Source organism: Hemiscyllium ocellatum, chromosome 10, assembly GCF_020745735.1.
Source record: "Hemiscyllium ocellatum isolate sHemOce1 chromosome 10, sHemOce1.pat.X.cur, whole genome shotgun sequence".
NCBI classification, from domain to species: Eukaryota; Metazoa; Chordata; class Chondrichthyes; order Orectolobiformes; family Hemiscylliidae; genus Hemiscyllium; species Hemiscyllium ocellatum.
In genome coordinates this window covers 114,036,397-114,060,063 of record NC_083410.1, presented here as the reverse complement: position 1 = coordinate 114,060,063, position 23,667 = coordinate 114,036,397, and the positions used below count along the sequence as shown (strand labels likewise).

At 42.7% G+C, this 23,667-nt stretch overlaps 1 protein-coding gene across 11 annotated transcripts in view; it reads right to left on the bottom strand.

The window, feature by feature from the left end:
• The window catches only part of LOC132819922 (utrophin-like), a 751,240-nt gene that overhangs the window by 594,781 nt on the left and 132,792 nt on the right, over nt 1-23,667 (bottom strand). For all 11 annotated transcript variants that reach the window (XM_060831897.1, XM_060831902.1, XM_060831903.1 and 8 more), the window contains 3 exons: nt 10,920-11,012; nt 10,083-10,255; nt 3,294-3,409 (listed from right to left, as the gene is read on the bottom strand). In XM_060831897.1, coding sequence (XP_060687880.1) covers nt 3,294-3,409; nt 10,083-10,255; nt 10,920-11,012 — 382 coding nt within the window. The remainder of the gene's footprint in view (nt 1-3,293; nt 3,410-10,082; nt 10,256-10,919; nt 11,013-23,667) is intronic.

The window sequence follows — 23,667 nt, the reverse complement described above, 5'->3', positions numbered from 1 at the left end:
TGATAAGGTTTTCCATGGTAAACCAATAGAGAAAGTGATGTCACATGGTGTGCAGGGTGTTTTAGCTGGGTGGATAAAGAACTGGTTGAGCAACAGGAGAGAGTAGCAGTTGAAGGGAGTTTCTTGAAATGGAGAAAAATGACTAGTGGTGTTCCACAGGGATCACTACAGGGGCCACTGTTGTTTGTGATATACATAAATGATCCGGAAGCGGGCACTATTGGTCTGATCAGCAAGTTTGCAGATGACACGGAGATTGGTGCAGTAGCAGAAAGCATTGGAGACTGTCAAAGAACACAGGAGAATATAGATAGACTGGAGAGTTGGGCGGAGAAGTGGCAGATGGAGTTCAATCAAAGCAAATGTGAGGTGATGCATTTTGGGAAGTCTAATTCTAGAGCGAACTATACTGTAAATGGAAGAGCCTTGGGAAAAGTTGATGGGCAGAGAGGTCTGGAAGTTCAGGTCCATTGTACCCTGAAGGTGGCTGCACAGGTGAATAGAGTGGTCAAGAAAGCATATGGTATGCCTGCCTTCATCAGACGGGGTATTGAGTATAAGAGCTGGCAGGTCATGTTAAAACTGTACAAGACTTTGGTTCAGCCACATTTAGAAGACTGCGTCGAGTTCTGGTCGCCAGATTACCAAAAGCATGTGGACACTTTGGAGAGGGTACAGATAAGGTTTACGAGGATGTTGCCTGGTTTTAAAGGTGCTAGCTATGAAGAGAGGTTGAGTAGATTAGGTTTGTTTTCATTAGAAAATAGAAGATTGAGGGGGAACCTGATTGAGGTCTACAAATCATGGAAGGTATAGATAGGATAAGCTTTTTCCCAGAGTGAGGAATTCAATAACAAGAGGTCACGCATTCAAGGTGAGAGGAGGAAAGTTTAAGGGGTATATACGCGGCAAGTACTTCACACAGAGGATGGTAGGTGCCTGGACGGATGCATGTGTAGGTGGGGTGCAGAGGATACAGATGCTTAGGAATTGGGCAATAGGTTAAGACAGTGGATTTGGATCTGTTCAGGTTTGGAGAGCTGAAGGGCCTGTCCCTGGGCTGTAAGTTTTTTTTGTGCTTTGTTCATCAATCCAAGCGGTTCCTTTCCAGGTGGAACTTAAATTCATTGTGCATTGGAAATTAGCGTTTTACATTGTTGATAGGTCACCTCTTAACCTTCTTTTCTCTAATGAAAACAGTCTCAAGTCCCTCAGCCTTTCGTCAGAAGACATTCCCTCCATACCAGGCAACATCCAAGTAAATCTCCTCTGAACCCTTTCTAAAGCTTCCACATTCTTCCTATAATGCAGTGGCCAGAACTGTATGCAATATTCCAAGTGTGGCTACACCAGAATTTTGTATAGCTGCAACATGACCACACGGCTCCGAAACTCAATCCCTCTACCAATAAAAGCTAACACACCATATGCCTTCTTAACAACGCCATTAGCCTAGAGGTGAACTTTCAGGGATATGTGCAAATGGACACAGATATCTCCCTGCTCATCCACACTACCAAGAATCTTACCATTAGCCCAGTATTTTGTATTCCTGTTACTCCTTCCAAAGTGAATCAATTCACACTTTTTCGCATTCAACTTCATTTGCCACCTCTCAGCCCAGCTCTGCAGCTCATCTGTGCCCCTCTGTAACCTACAACATCCTTCCTCACAATCCACAACTCCACTGATCTTACTGTAATCCACAAAGTTATTAACCCATCCTTCTATACCATCATCCAGAACAATTATAAAAATGACAAACAGCAGTGGCCCCAAAACAGATCCTTGCGGTACACCACCAGTGACTGAACTCCTGGATGAACATTTCCCATCAACCACCAACCTCTGTCTTCTTTCAGATAGCCAATTTCTCATCCAAACCACTAAATCACCCTCAATCCCATGCCTCCATATTTTCTCCAATAACCTAACCACGGGGAACCTTATCAAATGCCTTACTGAAATCCACGTACACCACATCAACTACTTTACCCTCATTCACCTGTTTGGCTAACTTCCCTAAGAACTCAATAAGATTTGTGAGGCACGACCCACTCTTCTCAAAACCATGCTGGCTATACCACATCAAATTATTCCTCTCTAGATGATTATAAATTCGATCTCTTATAACCTTTTCCAACACTTTACCCCAATTGAAATAAGGCTCACGGACCTATAATTACCAGGATTGTCTCTACACCTCTTCTTGAACAAGGGGACAACACTTGCTATCTCCCAGTCTTCTGGCACTATTCTCATAAATGATGACATAAAAATTAAAACCAAAGACTTTGCAATCTCCTCCCTGGCTTCCCAAAGAATCCTAGGGGACTTAGCTATTTTCACACTTCCCAGAATTTCTAATACCTCATCCTTGGGAACATCAATCCCCTCTAGTATAGTAGCCTGTATCTCCGTATTCTCCTTGACAACCTTGTCTTTTTCCAGTATGAATACTGATGAAAAATATTCATTTCATGCATTTCCTATCTCCTTGGACTCCACATACAACTCCCCACTACTTGACTAGAGTAAGATTAGGACAATTCTTTTATTCCTGATATACCTATAGAAAGCTTTAGGGTTTTCCTTGATCCTATTTGCCAACAATGTCTCGTGCCCCCTCTTGGCTCTTATTAGCTCTCTCTTTAGGTCCTTCGTGGCTGACTTGTAACTCTCAAGCGCCCTGACTGAGCCTTCACGACTCATCCTAACATAAGCCTTCTTCTTCCTCTTGACAAGGATTCAACTTCTTTGATAAACCATGGCTCCCTTGCTCAACCACTTCCTCCCTGCCTGACAGAATCAATGACACACAATAGCTGTTCATAGAATTAGCCCCATATTTCAATGCCAATCCCCTGCAGTTTCCTTCCCTATTCTACGCATTCTAAATTTTGTCTAATCACATCATAATTGCCTTTCCCTCAGCTATAACTGTGGTATATACCTATTCCTTTCTATTGCCAAAGTAAACATAACTGAATTGTAGTCACTACTATCAAAGTGCTCAACCATCTCGAAATCTAACACCTGGCTGGGTTCATTACCCAGTACCAAATCCAATGTGGCCTTGCCTCTTGTTAGCCTGTCTACATACTGTGTCAGGAAACCCTCCTGCACAGGTTAGCTGCATTAGTCAGGGGTATATATAGAATATATGGTAGGGAAATGGGTCTGGGTGGTTTGATCTTTGGAGGGTCAGAATGGACTTGTTGGGCCAAATGACCTGTTTCTACACTGCAGGGATTCTATGATTCTATGAGAACTAACATCAAAGAGTAGCTAACCTTCAGGGTCCAGCAGTCTGTCTATATCCAAGTGCTTTTTAGCCATGTCAAAAGCATGTTCCAGGCGATTCACTGCAGACATTTTCGTAATTTTATCCCAGCTGAACAAACCTGGTCTGGAAGAGAGGCACAATCTCAAAACATTGCTTAGTTTAAAAAACAAAATGATGCAGATGAATAGTTTTAAGTTAGAAATGATCCTGACCATGGCTAGATCTCAGCGATAACTGAATTACAAAATACCAGCAGGTCTCAAGGCTCATTTCCGGATCAGTTCTCCTTTTTGGCAAGGAATTGCCACACAAGACAAAGCATCATCACTATTCCCTCACTAGTACACAGTGGCACATGTGTGTGGATGTCAGGTAATGACAGACCCATGTCATCTGGGTCAAATGGCCGAACAAAACCCGCCAATTAGGTGAGCAGAAGATCAACAATGCTCATAAAACTTCTTGCATCCTCTTCTTATACAAATCATATGAGAGGTTAGAATATTTATAACAATTGTTCATTTGAGTGGTTTGTATTCTTAAATAAATGGTAAAGGGAAAACGAGAAAACTTGAAGCTCAGTTCTATATTTAAGCATTTAATTTCTCTTCTGGTTAAGATTAGCTTCGTATAAATATAGAAACTGTAAGAAATCATTCATTAGAGGTGGAAAAGAATGGCTCACTTTTCAGATAATAAAACATTTCCCCATTACTATCGTAGGGATGAGGTGAATTTTTAGTGAAAGTAGAATTAAGTATTCATTGTTTAAATCTATACAAATAAAAAGCATAATTTCTCACAATCCTACATGAAAGTTTGAGTGTTCTGTAGCTGATGGAATCTCTAACCAGAACAGTTATCAAATGTAATGAAAAATAGCAAATGTTCGGCTCCGCGTACTTGACAACAGCAATAAATTATTTTTTAAAGTTTAACCAATTTTTTTATCAACCTGTTCAGAGACGTTATTGCATATCTCTGGTGGATGTGGGACTTGACCCAGGCCTCTTGATCCAGGGGTAGGGACACTATCACTGTGCCACAAGAGGATCCCAACATAAATAGCCATTTTTTATTCAGCCCATTTTTCTAATTAACCTATTTAAAAATGTTAATACACACCTCTGGAGCAGGTGAGACTTGAACCAAGGTCTCTCACTCCAGGGGTAGGGACACAACTACTGCAACGCGAGAGGACGCCCAACTGTAGAAAATAGCTCTACAGCCCAATAAGGTTTGGGTTCATTCGTTAGTTTTCCTTAAAGAACTCAGAACATTACAGCGCAGTACAGGCCCTTTGGCCTTCGATGTTGCGCTGATCTGTGAAACCGATTCTGAAGCCCATCAAACTACACTATTCCATTATCATCCAGATATTTATCCAATGACCATTTAAATGCCCTTCAAGTTGGCGAGTCTACTACTGCTGTAGGCACTGCAATCTACGTCCTTATTACTCTCCGTGTAAAGAACCTACCTCTGACATCTGTCCTCTATCTATCACGCCGCAGTTTAGAGTGATGTCCCCCCGTGTTAGCCATCACCATCCGAGGAAATAAGTTCTCACTGTCCATCCTATCTAATCCTCTGATCATCCTGATTGTCTCTATTAACTCACTTCTTCACCTTATTCTCTCTAACAAAAACAGACTCAGGTCCTTCAGCCTTTCCTCAGAAGATCTTCCCTCCATACCAGGCAAATTCGAATAATTCGCCCCTGCACCCTTTCCAATGCTTCCACATCCTTCCTATAATGCGGTGACCAGAACTGTATGCAATACTCCAAGTGCGGCTGCACCAGAGTTTTGTACAGCTGCAACATGACGTCATAGCTCCCAAACCCAATCCCTCTACCCATATAGAGCCTAACACAGCATATACCAACTTAACAACCCTATCAACCTGGGTGGCAATTTTCAGGGATCTCTGCACATGGACACAGAGATCTCTCTGCTAATCTACAGTGCCAAGAATCTTACCAGCCCAGTACTCTTTATTCTTGTTACTCCTTCCAAAGTGAATCACCTCACACTTATTTGCATTCAACTCCATTTACCACCTCTCAGCCCAGCTCTGCAGCTTATCTATGTCCCTCTGTAACCTACAACATCCTTCTGCACTGTCCACAACACCACTGACATTCATATCATCTGCAAATTTACTAATCCATTCTTCTATGCCCTCATCCAGATCTATTATAAAAATGACAAACAGCAGTGGCCCCAAAACAGAAACCTTGCTGTACAACACTAGTAACTGAACTCCAGGATGGATATCAACCCCATCACCCTCTATCTTCTTTCAGCTAGCCAACTTCTTATTCAAACCAATAATTCACCCTCAATCCACACCTCCGCATTTTCTGCAAGAGACTACCATGGGGAACCTTATCAAATGCCTTACTGAAATCTATATACACATCAACTACTTTATCCTCATCCACCTGCCTGGTCAACTTCTCAAAGAACTCAATAGTGTTTGTGAAGAGCGACCTATCCTTCACAAAATCATTTTGACTATCCCTAATTAAATTATTCCTTTCGAGATGATTCCACGTCCTCTTTCTCATAATCATTTCCAACACTTTACCCAAAACCAAAAGTAAGGTTCACTAGTCTATATTTCCAGGGTTGTCTCTACTCCCCTTCTTGAACAAGGAGACAACATTTGCTTTCCTCCAGTCTTCTGACACTATTCCTGTAGACAATGATGACAAAAAAGATCAAAGTCAAAGGCTCTGCAATCTCCTTTCTGGCTTCCCAGAAAATCCTACGATAAATCTCATCCAACCCAGAGAACTTTTCTATTTCAACACTTTCCAGAATTGCTAACACCTCATTCTTACAAACCTCAATTCCGTCTAGTCTTGTAGCCTGTATTTCACTATTTTCCTCGACAACATTGTCTTTTTCCAATGTGAATACTGATGAAAAATATTCATTTAGCACCTCTCCTATCTCCTCAGATTCCACAATCAACTTCCCATTACTGTCCTTGATTGGCCCTAATCTTACTCTAATCATTCTTTTATTCCTGACATATCTATAGAAAGCTTTAGGGTTTGCCTTGATTCTACCTGCCAAACATTTCTCATGTCCCTCCGGTCTCTCCTTAGCTTTCTCTTTGGATCGTTCTTGGCTAGCTTGTAACTCTCAAGCACCCTAACTAAGCCTTCATGTCTCATCTTTACATAAGCCTCCTTTCTCCTCTTGACAAAAGCTTCAACCTCTTAAGCAAACCACGGCTCCCTCACTCAACCACTTCCTCCTTGCCTGACATACTTATCAAGGGCACGGAGTAGCTGTTCCTTGAACAAACTCCATATTTTAATTGTGCCTATCCCCTGCAGTTTTCTTTCCCATCCTTTGCATCTTAAATCTTGCCTAATCACATCATAATTGCCTTTCCCCCAGCTATAAATCTTGCCCTGCAGTATAGATGTGTCCCATTTCCATTGCTAAAGTAAACTTAACCAAATCGCAGTCATTATCACCAAAGTGCTCGCCTACCTCCAATGTAACGCCTGGCACTGTTCATTATTCAATACCAAGTCCAATGTGGCCTCACGCCTTGTTGGCCTATCTACATATTGTGTCAGATAACCCTCCTGCACACATGGGACAAAAACTGTCCCATCTAAGGTACTTAAACTATAGCATTTCCAGTCAATATTAGCAAAGTTCATAATGACTACCCTGTTACTTTCGCTCCTATCCAGGATCATCTTTGCAATTCTTTCCTCAACATCTCTGGAACTTTTTGGAGGCCTATAGTAAACATCCAACAGGGTGACCTCTCCTTAACCTGCTTCTAATCTCAGCCCATACTACCTTAGTAGACAAGTCCTCATCAAACGTCCTTTCTGCCACTGTAATACTGTCCTTGACTAATAATGCCACACCTCCCCCTCTTTTACCTCCTTCCTGTTCTTACTGAAATATCTAAATCCCAGAACCTGCAATAACCATTCGTGTGCCTGCTCTACCTATGTCTCCAAAATGGCCACAAAGTCCCAGGTATCAACCCATGCTGCAAGTTCACCCACCTTATTCCTGACGCTCCTGGCATTGAAGTAGGTACACTTCAAGCCAGCTTCCTGCCTGCTGATACACTCCTATGACCTTGAAACCTTATTTCTGACTTCACTACTCTCAACCTCCTGCACCCTGAGCTACAATTACAGTTCCCAGCCCCCTGCTGAATTAGTTTAAATCCTCCCAAACAGCATTAGCAAACCTCCCCCCAGAATATTGGCACCCCTCTGGTTCAGGTGTAGAACATCCCATTTGTCAAGTTCGCACCTACCCCAGAATGATTAGATTAGATTAGATTAGATTACTTACAGTGTGGAAACAGGCCCTTCGGCCCAACAAGTCCACACCGACCCGCCGAAGCGCAACCCACCCATACCCTACATTTACCCCTTACCTAACACTACGGGCAATTATCATGGCCAATTCACCTGACCCGCACATCTTTGGACTGTGGGAGGAAACTGGAGCACCCAGAGGAAACCCACGCAGACACGGGGAGAACGTGCAAACTCCACACAGTCAGTCGCCTGAGTCAGGAATTGAACCCGGGTCTCAGGCGCTGTGAGACAGCAGTGCTAACCACTGTCCACCGTGCCCAATTATCCAGATATCAGAATCCCTCCCTCCTGTACCATTCCTGTATCCATGTGTTCAACTGCTGTGTCTCTATTCCTCGCCTTGCTAGCATGTGGCACAGAGATAACAACTCTTTTGCTCTAGCTCTAAACTTCCACCCTGGCTCCCTGAATTTCTGCCTTACATCCCCTTTCCTTGAATTGAATAATCTCAACCAGGTAATTATTGGGACACTACCACCCAACAAAAAGAGTTCAGGAATTAATGAGTTATCTTACAAAAGGAATTGATACAGGCTCAGCTTATATCAGTGGTAAAAATAGATCTTTTTTCTAATTTACAAGATGTAACTACTGGGATGCCACAAAGTTCAACCCTCAGACCCCAACTAAGTATAATCTATATTACTAATTTGGATGCAGGGATAGAAAGTACTACAGCTATAGATGCAAATGACACTAAAATAAGAGAGAGAGTAAGTTTCAACAAATAAAGTGGGCGGCACAGTGGCACAGTGGTTAGCACTGCTGCCTCACAGCGCCTGAGACCCGGATTCAATTCCTGACTCAGGCGACAGACTGTGTGGAGTTTGCACGTTCTCCCTGTGTCTGCGTGGGTTTCCTCCGGGTGCTCCGGTTTCCTCCCACAGTCCAAAGATGTGCGGGTCAGGTGAATTGGCCAAGCTAAATTGCCCATAGTGTTAGGTAAGGGGTAAATGTAGGGGTATGGGTGGGTTGCGCTTCGGCGGGTCGGTGTGGACTTGTTGGGCCGAAGGGCCTGTTTCCACACTGTAAGTAATCTAATCTAATCTAAAGACATTTTTCAATAGATATGGATAGGTTAGGTAAATGCATCAAAATCCAGCAGTTAAGTTTAACGTGGACTGGTGTAAGGTTATCCATTTTGGTCAGAGGAAATGAAAGGCAACGTATTATCTAATGGGAGTGAAACAGAGTGTTTTAGTGCAGAGGGATCTGTGTCTCCTCAGGTACGAATCTCAGAAAACAGGTATGAAGGCACAGCTGGTAAAAAGGAAGATAAATGCAATTTCAGCATTTCTTGGTAAATGAATAGGTTATAAACTTCGGGAGGTGTTGCTGCAACTGAAAAAGGCATTAGGGAGACCATACCTGGAGTACTGCCTGTCCCGTTTCTTGAGGGAGCATATCATTGTATGAGAGGGAGTTCAGAGAAGGTTCACTAGTTTGATTCCAGAGGTAAGGGATTTGTCTTATGAAGAGAAATTTTGCAGTTTAGGCCTACACTCTCTGGAGTTTAGAAGAATAAAATAAGATCTAATTGAGGGATATAAGATGCTGAAATTGAGAAAGACCTCTGTGATATGATACTGTTGTGCTATCTCTATCCTTTTGTACATTACTATATATAAGTTGCTTTTGTAAAAGATTTTTAAAAGTTTTTAATAAAAATAGAAAAAAAAAGACCTCTGCCTTTCTGATGGATTACGAACATGACCAGAGTTTGTCCAAAAATGCACAACCTGATAGCTGATAGCTCCGAGTAGGACACAATAGTTAGGGAAAGACAGGTACGACCCTGTTGTACTCAATGATTTAAAAGGTTCAACATTATAGACAGCTACAACAGGGTATCAGGTCATAAGACGCCTGGGGGAGGTGTAGATGAGGGCATGCATGGTAATTATGGGAACGGTCAGTTGAATATGCGCTCATATGATATGAATTATTTAATCCCCTCACTTTTCCTAAATAATAACTTACTTAACTACAGTGGAACCCTCTGAATTTTTCAACTTAAGGGATACTTTCAGAGGGCTCCAGACATAAGGACTTGTCCATCATAACCTTCCAACTCCCATGTGGTGCTGCAGTAATTGAACAGCAGAAAGTCCCTGCCAATGGTTTCAGTCTCACCAATTTAACTGGAGGAAATTTCTGCTCATTAAATACTAGGATGTCAGATAAGCAGTCTCATGTTTTATTGAAGGAATTGACCTACAGCTGAGTGTGGCAGCAATATGAAAACACATAGACATCCTTCAGATGATGCTGTCAAGTGATAATTGAAATAAAGTAATGGATATCAAGGTTAACATTTCAACCAACAATCATTTGGTGTTACATTTCTAAAATTGTCCAATGCAAGTACCATTTTCCTATCTTAAAACACAGCTATTTTCTTAATTATTGATCAATACCTACTTGTGCCTATGAAGAATGGCATTGAAAGCAAGCCCATCAGCCCAGCTGGTTGTAAAATTCAGAACATTTACTTGTTTGTAAGGTCGGGTTGACTGACGGACCCAACTCAGCAGAATTTTCTCACTGTTTGTCTGATGCAGATCTGACATAATAGCTTTCATTATATCCTTGACCTGTATGAAAATGATACATGATTAGTCAACTTAAAATAGCTCATAATCAAGACTGAAGTTAAACTATACCAATATCTGATTAGATTAGATTACTTACAGTGCGGAAACAGGCCCTTCGGCCCAACAAGTCCACACCGAACATCCGAAGAGCAACCCACCCAGACCCATTTCCCTACATTTACCCCTTCATCTAACACTACGGGCAGTTTAGCATGGTCAATTCACCTAACCTGAAGGTATTTGGACTGTGGGAGGAAACCAGAGCACCCGGAGGAAACCCACGCAGACACGGGGAGAAGGTGCAAACTCCACACAGACAGTTGCCTGAGGCGGGAATTGAACTCGGGTCTCTGGCGTTGAGAGGCAGCAGTGCTAACCACTGTGCCATGGTGCCACCCAGAAACTCTGGAAGGTAATAAAAAATGATTGCTCAGTCATTAAGTGAACATTTAGTCCTTTTAAGGAGCATCTTATTCATTCTATCAACTACCCATTAAATCAGGATGATTCAGTCAAGTTTATTTGGACTGCGTGAGATAGTGACCATGTCATTCATATGTAGGAGATATTTATTAAAATCTATTTGGCAATAGAAGCTGCAGCAGAACCTTTCAGTAGATAGGCAAGCACCCATAATGAGCCAAACCATTAAACGCTCACTCACCTGCCAGTGTAGAATTATACTCCAAATAAGTCCAAGTGTCAGTTTATGGTTTCCATCCACAATATCAGTTCCACCAATATTCACCAGCTCAACCTGGGGAAAGAAAGATAGTAGTATGAGTTTTACATCACAACAGAAACTGAAGTCTTTTAAGATTAACCAAGTTCTACATCTATTTCAAAAGTCAATCTCAAAGGGCAAAAGCACTGTATCCATTCACAGTTCATTTCAAAGGAAAGCTACTTTATTGCAAATATATTGTTTGCTCATATAAATATTGTGGTATGAAATGAACAAACAAAACATGCAATTCCATTCACAATGCAATCAAGACAAAGTTTTTAATAATGAACTGAAATGATGAGAAAGAGACTTGGCAGTCCGAGCAAAGGAGGTCAATGGGAAATTCCTTCAGTGAAGAGAGTCATATATAAAGTAAAGAACATGGATGTGGTGTTAGGGATCAATTAACTCCACTCCATAACATCAGTACAGAAGCTTCACAATGAATCACACATCACTCAGCTACATTTAGGAGTTACATTAAAAGGTTTTCTCATTAATAAAATCAGGAATGGAACTATATATAATTCTACAATATTCAATCCATTCAAAGTTCCTCCAATAACCTTAGTTTGCAGCATCAGGTGCTCCTGATGTGGTCTTTACATCGGAGAGCCCGAGTGTAAACTTAGGGAACAGTTTGCCAAGCGTTGCAGCCGGGTCCACAGGGGCCAGCCAGACCTCCCAGTCACTGTCCATTTTAATTCCCCTTCCCACTCCTTTTCCAACATGACCATCCTTAGCTACCTCCATTGCCACAATGAAGCACACCACAAATTGGAGGGATAACATCTCATCTTCCACCTGGGCAGCCTACAGCTTGGAGGACTCCACGGTGAGTTCTCCAAATTCAAATAACCTCCCTGCCCATCCCCCAACTCCCTTCCCAGCTCCTCACCCTCCATTCCACTCCTCCTTGCCACCAACCAGGCCATACCGTCTACCTGTCTTCATCTATCCCCACTTCACCACCCTGTCCCCGCAACCCCCTTGATCTGTAGCTCCCCCTACACCCACCCCTAGTCCTGAAGGGTTACACCCAAAACGTCGACTTCTCCACCTCCTGATGCTGCCTGGCTTGCTGTGTCCTTCTAGCCTCCGGTCTGTCTCTTTTGGACTTCAGTTTTATTTTTGTCTCTCCCGCAATAATCAAGCAACCAATGATATCTGACAGCAAGATTAAGATAACAAGGTATTAGGTGTTAACCACCTTAAAACATCAAAAAGCAGTTACTTACCAGTCCTTGACCTTTAGAGTAACCACCTTCACAAAGTCCCTCAGCAAATTTTGAGAGTCAACATTAACCAAAATGCCAACCAAGTTAGAGTCATCACAGACGGGACTGTGTGTAATTCACTGGCCATAGCCGTGATTTTTGAGTTAGAGATGTACAGCACGGAAACAGAGCCTTTGGTCCAAGTCATCCATGCCGACCAGATATCCTAAATCTAGTTCCATTTGGCCCCTATCCCTCTAAATCCTTCCTATTCATATACCCATCCAGATACCTTTGAAATATTGTAATTATACCAGCCTCTACTACTTCCTCTAGCAACTCATTTCATACAGTCACCACCCTCTCCATGGAAAAGGTTGCCCACTGGGTCCCTCTTATATCTTTTCCCTCTCATGTTAAACCTACGCCCTCTAGCTTTAGATTCCCCCACACTGGGGAAAATACCTTGTCTATTTCTCTTATTGTCATGATTTGATAAATCTCTACAAGGTCACCACTGAACCCCCAACACTCCAGGGAAAATAGTCCCAACCTATTCAGCCTCTCGTTGTAGCTCAAACATTCCAACTCTGGAAGCATTCTTGTAAAACTTCCTGAACCCTCTCAAATTTCAAAAGTCCTTCCGATAGCAGGGAGACCAGACTTGCATGCAGCATTCCAAAAATGGCTTATCCAATGCCCTATACAGCCACATGACTTCCTAACTCTTGTACTCAATACTCTGACCAATAAAGGCAAGCATATCAAATGCCTTCTTCATTATCCTATCCACTTTCAAGGAACTATGAACCTGCACTCCAAGGTCTCTTTGTTCAGCAACACTCCCCAGGACCTTACCATTAAGTGAATAAGTCCTGCCCTGAATTGCCTGCCCAAAATGCAGCACCCTACGTTTACCTAAATTAAGTTTCATCTACAACTTCTTGGCCCAAAGACCTGATCAAAGGCAGATGACTGGTGGTGGTTTAACCTGAGGGTCAGCACCCCTCAGGCAAAGTTGAGAAGGTGAAACCTTCATAGTAACCTCAGCCAGGTACAGGAACTGAACCCCTGTTGTTACATCACAAATCAGCCATCTGGTCAACAGAGCTAACCGATCCCCAGAACTGTCTATAGCCTCATCACATTACAAGGAGGACAAAACTGTTCTGGAAGTGGTGCAGAGGTGGTTTACTACAATACTTAAAAAATCCTAGCTTTGCAAACAAATGGATGGCCAAGATTGTTTATCTTAGAACAGGGAGGCTAAGGCATGATTTATGTGAGATGGGTAAAATTAAAAGAGGCCCAGGTAAGTAGACAGGGAAGACTGATTTCCTCTAGAGGAGAAAACAATTAGATTTCGGGGAGTTAGTTCATAGGGGCAGAACATACAGGGGCAGAACTAGGACATTCAGCCCATCAAGTCTGATCTACCATTCAATCTTGGTCGATTAGATGGCATGAATTAGATAGAAAATGTTTTTACCCAGAACAGGTTGGGCATCTGGAATTCATTGCTGACTAAATGGGTGCCAGGAATTTGCAATCCAATTTGGTGGAGGAGGAGGCAAAAACTTCTCATTCTGGAAAAACCTGTATAAAGGCTGCCTGTGCGCAAAAGTAAGCCTTCAGCAATAAATGCAAATTTTGATAAGAGTCTGGGCTTGATAAAAACAGACTGTCAAGGAAAAGAAAACCCCTTTGGTCAGGAAATAAGTTTTCATACTGACCACAGCTTTCGCCCAATAGAGAAAAACTGGACAGGAATTTCCAACCACATTAGTCAAGATAAGGCCATAAAGTATAGGAGCAGAATTAGACCATTTGGACCACTGAGTTTGCTCCACCATTCAATCATGGCTAATATGTTTCACAAGCTCATTCTCTCCATAACCTTTGATCTCCTTAACTATCAAGGACCTATCTATCTCTGTCTTAAATACACTAAATGACTTGGCTTATAAGGTCCACTGCTGCAATGAGTCCCATAGATTCACCATCGTCTGCTGAAGAAATTTGTCTTCATCTCAGTTCTGAAGGGTCATCCCTTCACTTTGAGGCTGTGCTCTTAGGTCCTAGTGTCTCATACTATTCAGACTCTCAGTATCCTTTAAGTTTCATGTCCACTAAAGGCGGCAGCCACCTGCCACTGGCTGCAGAGATGAAGACTTCAAGAGCAGCAAACTGCTCTTGTCCTCAGTTTTTTTTTAAATAAATAGTTAGTTACGCACATCTAATTATTATTTCTTAATACATTCCCTGTCCCACCGAACCCCATCTACTCAGACATTCCTGCCATCACTACCCCTTCAATCCTCATAGCCTCCACCAACACCCCCTCACTCCCAGTTTTCAACAGCCAACCTCCTTCCCCATAGAGCTCCACCACTGGACTTGACACTCTTTACCCTTTGTCTATTCTTTACTCCTCTGCCCGTGACCCTTTCTCTTCACTTTCCATCTTACTCCTCCTCACTTTCCTCAGCCCGTTCTCCAGGCCCTTTAACCAGGCTACAGCATTACTTTGAGGCTGAACAGAGCCTTACCTGGGGCCCTCACTGACACTCATTCATCACCCTGACTCTCCCTTGGATCCCTACTCCCCTCCAGGACCCTCATTCTCCCCACCACCCTCATTGCCCCTTTTTGCATGCCAGACATCCCATTCCCGCCCAGAACCTACAGTCCCTTTGTCCCATTTGCTTTAGCAAATCACTCACTATTCGTACACCACAAATATCCCACATTCCTGCCTGACCACCATTATCCCTATTCACCTCCAGGACTCCATCTCATCGCCAACCCTCAATCATCCTCCCTGACCACCCACTCATTACCTCGCCTCCCATTTGCACAACACCACTCGTGGACGACAGCCTCCTCAACCAGACTCTCCCCTTAGTCACTAACTCAGTCACCACTTGGGTTCAGAGTGTTCTATAATCTATATTATAATCCCGCCCAAAACAACATCAAAATCTTTCAAATGCAAGTTAGAGATGTTGACAGAGAACAAGCCAGATAACTAAGAATGGAAATTTACAAGCATTCTATTGTTAAATATGTCTTTTGCCTATTATCAAATGACTTTCCAAGTTATAAAATTGCAAGTGAATGCACATTCCTCAACCACTGGTTCAAAGTTTGTGAGAAGATTTGTAGCTCAGGTGCTCGTTTTTGTGGTTCTGTTGCAAACGTTTCGTCCCCTTTCTAGGTGACATCTTCAGTGCTTGGGAGCCTCCTGTGAAGCGCTTCTGTGCTGATTCTACGGCATTTATACTGGTTTGAATCTGCCGCTTCCGGTTGTCAGTTGCTGTCTGCTGCAGTGGTCGGTATATAGGGTCTACTTCAATGTGTCTGTTGATAGAATTTGTGGATGAGTGCCATGCCTCTAGGAATTCCTTGGCTGTTCCACAGAGAACATCCAGGGAATTCCTAGAGGCATGGCACTCATCCACAAATTCTATCAACAGACACATCGAACTAGACCCTATATACTGGCCACTGCAGCGGACAGCAACTGACAACCGGAGGCGGCAGATTCAAACCAGTATAAATGCCGGAGGAATCAGCACAGAAGCGCTTCACAGGAGGCTCCCAAGCACTGAAGATGTCACCTAGAAAGGGGACGAAACTTTTGCAACAAAAATTCCCAGCTTGGCGAACTTAACCACTGGTTTCATGTTCAAATCAGATTACACTTTTAAAATCTTTACATGGTGGTTATTTTGCTTCTGAAATACTGTAATTATAATCCACGTTTAAATTTTCTTTTCATTAGGCAATTTTAAAATATCCTGATGTCTAATACTGCTATCCCTGAATTACTCTGAATTTGGTTCTATCAATTAACAAACTCAGATACAAATGAAAAATGTGCAATTTGATATCAAATACAAACAATAACGGTTCACTTTTTCATTTATGATCCCAACTGATGATGATAATACTGATCCCAGAGTGAGATCTGTCATTAGAGAGAGAGAGAGAGAGAGAGAGAGAGAGAGAGAGAGAGACAGAGAGAGAAAGTTAGCTGGTGGTGGTTTATCTGAGGGTCACCATGCCTCATTCAAGGGGCAAGGTTGAGAAAGTGGGACTTTCATGATAACGTCAGCTGCTATGGAAGTATGCCATTGGCATCACACTGCACCATAAATCAAACATTCAGCCAAATGAACCGAGGCAAACTACCATATAACTGAACATAATCACAAGAGGCAACAGGTGTACTTTTCAAAGAAATAAGGTACAAATTTGTTAAACAAATGAACACCATGAACTATATTACATCATACAAGAGCTATTTGAAATGGAATTTATTTAAATTAAAATGGCTTTGTGGCTCAGAAGGGAAGATGGGAGAATTGGAGAGTGTTAGTGATAGGGGATTCACTGATTAAAAGGAACAGACAGGAGATTCTGTAGTCATGAATAAGACTCCTGGTTGATATGTTGCTCCCAGCTGCCAGGGTCAGTGATGTTTCTGATCGAATCCACGGGATTCTTATGGGGGAGGTTGAGCAGCTAGAAGTTGTGGTACACAACGATACCAATGATACTTCTAGGAAAAGGACCTGAAAATGGAATTAGTTTGGAAACTAAAAGGCAGGACGAGCAGAGTAGAACTCTCAGGACTGTTAACAGGGCTAGTGAGGCTAGGAAGAGATAGCGAGTGCAGATGAACGTATGGCTACAGAGCTGGTGAAGGAAGGAGGGCTTCAGATATGTGAATCATTAGGATATCTTCATGGGGAGGTGGGACCTGTACAAAGAGGACAAGTTGCACCTGACCTGGAGGGGTACCAATATACTGGGCGAAAAGTTTGCTTGAGCTCTTCGGGTGGGTCTAAACTAGTTTGGCAGTTGGGTGGGAACTGGAGCTACAGATCAGAGGATGGGATAGCTGGTTAACAGGCAGACACAGTATGCAGAGACTCCATCTCATCGCCAACCCTCAATCATCCTCCCTGACCACCCACTCATTACCTCGCCTCCCATTTGCACAACACCACTCGTGGACGACAGCCTCCTCAACCAGACTCTCCCCTTAGTCACTAACTCAGTCACCACTTGGGTTCAGAGTGTTCCATAATCTATATTATAATCCCGCCCAAAACAACATCAAAATCTTTCAAATGCAAGTTAGAGATGTTGACAGAGAACAAGCCAGATAACTAAGAATGGAAATTTACAAGCATTCTATTGTTAAATATGTCTTTTGCCTATTATCAAATGACTTTCCAAGTTATAAAATTGCAAGTGAATGCACATTCCTTAACCACTGGTTCAAAGTTTGTGAGAAGATTTGTAGCGAGGAAGGATAGGCAGTTGATAGGGCAAAGTTGCAGTCAGTGTGATGAATTGAAGTGTGTCTATTTTAATGCAAGAAGTGTCAGTGTAAGGGCGATGAACTTAGAGCATGGATTGATACTTGGAGCTACAATGTCGTGGCCATTACAGACACTTGGATATTACAGGGGCAGAAAAGGTTGTTGGATGTTCCAGGGTTTAGATGTTTCAGATGGAATAGGGAGGGAGGTAAAAGAGGTGGGGGAGTGGCATTGCTAATCAGAGATAGCATAACAGCTGCAGAAAGGAAGGTCATCGAGGAGGGTTTGTCTAACTGAGTCAGTATGGGTGGAAGTCAGAAACAGTGAAGGACAGTCACTGCATTGGGAGTTTTCTGCAGACCCCCAATAGCAACAGAGACATAGAGGAACAGATTTTGGAAAGATGCAGCTTAACAGTTTATTGTCATGGGTGACTTCAACTTGCCTAATATTGATTGGAACCTCCTTAGTGCAACTAGTTTGGATGGAGCAGATTTTGTCAGGTGTCCAGAAAGCTTTCCTGACTCAATATACAGATTGGCCAACTACAGGGGAGGCCTTTTTGGATTTGGTGCTTGGCAACGAACCAGGTCAGGTGTCAGATTTCTCGGTGGGAGAGCATTTTGGTGACGGTGATCACAACTCCCTGACCTTCACAATAGTCATGGAGAGGGATTGGAGCAGACACTATGGGAAAGAATTAATTGGAGGAAGGGGACTTACAATGCTATTAGGCAGGAACTGTGGAGCACAAATTGGGAACTGATATTCTCAAGGAAATACACAAAAGAAATGCGGAGGTTGTGTTGGGAGTACTTGTTGATAGTGCTGGATAGGTTTGTCCACTGAGGCAAGGGAGGGATGGTAGGGGAGAAGAACCTTGGATAAAAAGAGATGGGAACATCCAGTCGAGAGGAAAAAGGAAGATTACTTAAGGCTGAGGAGGCAAAGACCAGTCGGGGCTCTAGAGGGTTACAAGGTAGCCAGGAAGGAACTGAAGAATGGACTTTAGAGAACCAGACGGGAGCATGAAAAAGCCTTGGCAGATAGATTAAAGAAAACCACATAACATTCAACACTTATGTGAGGAACAAGAGGATAGCTAGAGTGCAGGTAGGGCCAATCAAGGATAGTTGAGGGAACTTGTGCCTGGAGTCAAAGGAGGTAGGGGAGGTCCTGAATAAATACTTTGCATCAGTGTTCACTAGTGAGAACAAAGAATAAGAACAAAGAAAATCTACAGCCCAGGAACAGGCCCTCAGCCCTCCAAGCCTGAGCCAATCCAAATCTACTGTCTAAACCTGACGCCAAGTTCCTAAGCATTTGTATCCCTCTGCTCCCTACCTACACATACATCTGTCCAGGTGCACCTTAAATGAATCTACCATGCCTGCCTGCCTCTACCACCTCTGATGGCAACGCGTTCCAGACACCCACCATCCTCTGGGTAAAGTACGTGCCGCATGTATCCCCTTTAAACTTGTCACCTCTCACCTTGAAAGAGTGACCTCTCATTATTGAATCCTTCACCCTGGGAAAAAGCTTGTCTCTATCCACCCTGTCTATACCCTTCATGATTTTGTAAACCTCAATCAGATGACCCCCTCAATCTCCTTTTTTCTAATGAAAACAAACCTAACCTACTCAACCTCTCTTCATAGCGAGCACCTTCCATACCAGGCAACATCCTCATAAACCTTCTCTGCACCCTCTCCAAAGCGTCCACGTCCTTTTGGTAACGTGGCGACCAGAACTGTACACAGTATTCTAAATGCGGCCGAACCAATGTCTTGCACAATGTTAACATGACTTGCCAGCTCTTATACTCAACACCTCGTCCAATGAAGGCAAGCATACTATATGCTTTCCTGACCTCTCTATCCACCTTTTGCAGCAACCTTCAGGGTACAATGGACCTGCACCCCCACATCTCTCTGCCCATCAACTTTTCCCAAGGCTCTTCCGTTCATTGTATAATTCACTCTAGAATTAGACTTGCCTAAATGCATCATCTCACGTTTGTCTGGATTGAACTCCATCTGCCACTTTTCCGCCAACTCTCCAGTCTATCTATATCCTCCTGGATTCTTTGACAGTCCCTTATGCTTTCTGCTACTCTGCCAATCTTCGTATCATCTGCAAACTTGCTGATCATACCAACAGTGCCCTCTTCCAGATTATTTATGTATATCACAAACAACAGTGGCCCCAACACTGACACCTGTGGAACACCACTGGTCACCTTTCTCCATTTCGAGAAACTCCCTTCAACTACTACTCTCTGTCTCCTTTGGCTCAACCAATTCTTTATCCACCTAGCTAGAACACCCTGCACACCATGTGACTTCACTTTCTCTATTATGTTCACCATGGGGAACCTTATCAAAGTCCATGAATATGACATCAACAGCCCTTCCTTCATCTATCACTGTGGTCACTTCCTTCTAAGAACTCTATTAAATTGGTAAGGCACAATCTCCCCCGCACAAAACCATGTTGCCTACAACCGAAAAGCCCATTCTAGTCTAAATATAAATTGATCCTATCCCTTAGTACCTTCTCCAGCAACTTTCCCACCACTGACGTCATTCCTACTGGTCTGTAGTTACCCAGAATATCCCTACTCCCCTTCTTGTACAGGGGGACAACATGAGCAACCTTCCAGTCCTCCGGCACCTCACCTGCATTTAAGGACGGCACAAAGACAGGGACCTTGTCATTTGTGAGGACAGCGAGACAGAGGTTGATATGTTTGAACAAGTTGATGTTGAGGAGGATGTGCTGAAAATTTTGAAAAGCATCAGGATAGATAAGACCCCTGGGCCAGACGGGATATAGAGTAAAAAGAGAGGTCTGCAGATGTTGAAGATCAGAGTTGAAAATGTGTTGCTGGTTAAAGCACAGCAGGTTAGGCAGCATCCAAGGAACAGGAAATTCGACGTTTTGGGCCAGAGCCCATGAAGGGCTCTGGCCCAAAACGTCGAATTTCCTGTTCCTTGGATGCTGCCTAACCTGCTGTGCTTTAACCAGCAACACATTTTCAGCCCAGACGGGATATACCCAAGGTTACTACGGGAAGCGAGGAAAGAGACTCACTACGGCTTTGGCGATGATCTTTGCATCCTCACTGTCCATTGGAATAGTACCAGATAACTGGAATGGTAAATGTTATTCTTTTGTTCAAGAAAGGGAATATGGATAATCCTGGGAATAACAGACCAGTCATCATACAGTAGTGGGCACATTATTGAAGAGGATTTTGAGATACAGGATTTATGATTATTTGGAAAAGCATAGTTGATAAGAGATAGTCAGGATGGCTTTGAGAAGGGCAGGTCATGCCTCACATACCTTACTGAATTCTTTGAGAATGTGACAAAACACGTTGATGAAGGTAGAGCAGTGGATGTGATGCACGTGGATTATAGCAAGGCAACTGATAAGGTTCCCCATGATAGGCTCATTCAGAGAGTAAGGAAGCATGGGATACAGGGAAATTTGGCTGTCTGGATACAGAATTGACTGGCCCATAGAAGACACAGGGTGGTAGCAGATGGAAAGTATTCAGCCTGGAGCTCACTGACCAGTGATGTACCATAGGGATCTGTTCTGAGACTTCTGCTCTTCGTGATTTTTACCAGTGACTTGGATGAGGAAGTGGAAGGGTGAGTTAGTAAGTTTCCCAATGACATGAAGGTTGGTGGAGCTGTGGATAGTGTGGAGGACTGTTGTAGGTCACAACGGGACATTGACAGGATGTAGAGCTGAGCTGAGAAGTGGCAGATAAGAGTTCAACCTGAAAAAGTGTGAAGTGATTCATTTTGGAAGGCTGAATTTGAACGGAGATTACAGGTTAAATGCAGGAGTCTTGGAAGTGTGGAGAAACAGAGGGATTTGGGGGTCCATGTCCATGGATCCTTCAAAGTTGCCACCCAATTTGATAGAGTTGTTAAGAAGGCGTATGGTGTGTTGACTTTCATTAGCAAAGGCATTGAGTTTAAGAGCCGTGAAAAATTGTGCTGCAGCTCTATAAAGCACTGGTTCAACCACAATTGGAATATTGCGTTCAGTCCTGGTCGCCTCATTACAGGAAGGATAAGGAAGCTTTAAAGAGGGTGCAAAGGAGATTTACCAGGATGCTGCCTGGACTGGAGGGCAAATCATTAGAAGAAAGGTTGAGGGAACTAGCCTTTTCTCATTAGAGCAAAGAAGGATGAGAGGTGACTTGAGAGAGCTCCACAACATGACGAGAGGTATAGATAGAGTGGACAGCCAGAGACTTTTTCCCAGGGTGGAAATGGCTATCACAAGGGAGCATACTTTTAAGGTGATTGGAGGAAAGTTTGGGAAGATGTCTGAGGTAGGTTCTTTACACAGAGAGTCATGGGTGCATGCAAAGTACTGCCAGCAGTGGTGGTGGAATCAGATACATCAGGGACATTTAAGCAACTCTCGAATAGGCACACGGACGATAGTAACATGTAGGGTATGTAGGTTAGTTTGATCTTAAAGTCAGATAAAAGGTCAGCGCAACATCAAGGGCAGAAGTGCACTGTGCTGTACTGCTCTATGTTCTATGAAACATTCAGTGCTTATACCCCAATAATAACCTTATAGCACCCAAACCTCAATGAAGGATAGCTCCTCCATTCAGGCTCAAACTTCTTATTCAGCTGGCTTGGCTGTAATCCATTTCCTTTTCAGTAGGTTTCTATGATCAATGCTAGTTGCTTCATCTAATATATTTTCCCAAGACCTTTACACAAGCTGCTAACTAGCTCATTATAACTCCTGACCATGATCCTCTAAACTCATGTATTTAACAGCTTTGTAGGTTGTTTTCCTCTCTGAACACTGTCTTCTGCATCTAGAGTTTCTTTCTGAGCAACTCAGAACTACTCCATGGGCCTGCCCTGACTGTTTGGAATGTTTAGAAATACTAAAAACACTTCTTCTGCTATGGACCGCCTCTCCAATTTTCCTTCCCTCAGAGCTGTTAAACTAAAGTTCGCAAACACCTCAGCAATTACGTCCTCAGTAGCTTGCTGGTCATTTAGTTAAAACCACACTGCTCTCTGGAAATGCAATTTTTAATTCACTGTTCAAAATGACTTTCCTATGTCTAAAATAAACAAGTCATACTTCACGGAACTGAAAACTGAAATACATTTTACTCCACTTCAGAATCTAAATTCCCAAATCATAACAATATATTATCAGCCTTCATCAGAGACAAAAATATTTCAAGTGGACACATTTGTAAAAAAATCCTTAAATACTCCTCAGATCTACAGTAAATCAACATTTATAATTCATGAAGAAGGATTATGAGTTTGAAGAAATAAGACTGTGACATATTATCTTCAGCTGCAAGATTAAGTCATTGAACTTAGATACTGAGAGCTCCTTTTCACAATTGTTTTATTCAAAGAAGTTTTTACTGCAGGTGAGAAAAGAGGAAGTAGAGTACCAACGAAAATTTTCTGCACTGTCTGCTTTTCATTCAAGATCACAGATGCAATGCAACACTTGCAACCATTGCATTACGGTTTGGATAAAATGTTATGTCAAGTTCCCATATGCACATGATCATTTTAAAGTAATCATCATTTTTCATACATTTTTAATTAAACAGATTATTCAATGAAGAACTATTGAATTAGTTGTTTCTAGAGAAAAAACCTTCAATAATATTGTGTAAACTTGAACACATCCTTTCAAAAGGTTGAAACAAAAAAAACAGGCCTGTGCATGTCACATCGATGGTAGGGAATTAGCGGAAAACATTCTCGGGACAATATCTATACGCATTTAGAAGCGAATGGACTTATTAACAATAGACAGCACGGTTTTGTACTGGGGTGGACATTCCTCACTAACGAGTTTTTTGATTTGGAGATGCCAGTGTTGGACTGTAGTGTACAAAGTTAAAAATCACACAATACCAGATTATAGTCCAACAGGTTTAATTGGAAGCACTAGCTTTCGGAGCGCTGCTCCTTCATCAGGTAGTTGTGAGGAGGTGAAGATGATTGGTGAGGGTAATGCAGTTGATGTTGTCTACATGGACTTCAGTAACGCCTTTAACAAGGTCCCTCTTGGCAGACTGATACAAAACGTGAAGGTACATGGTAT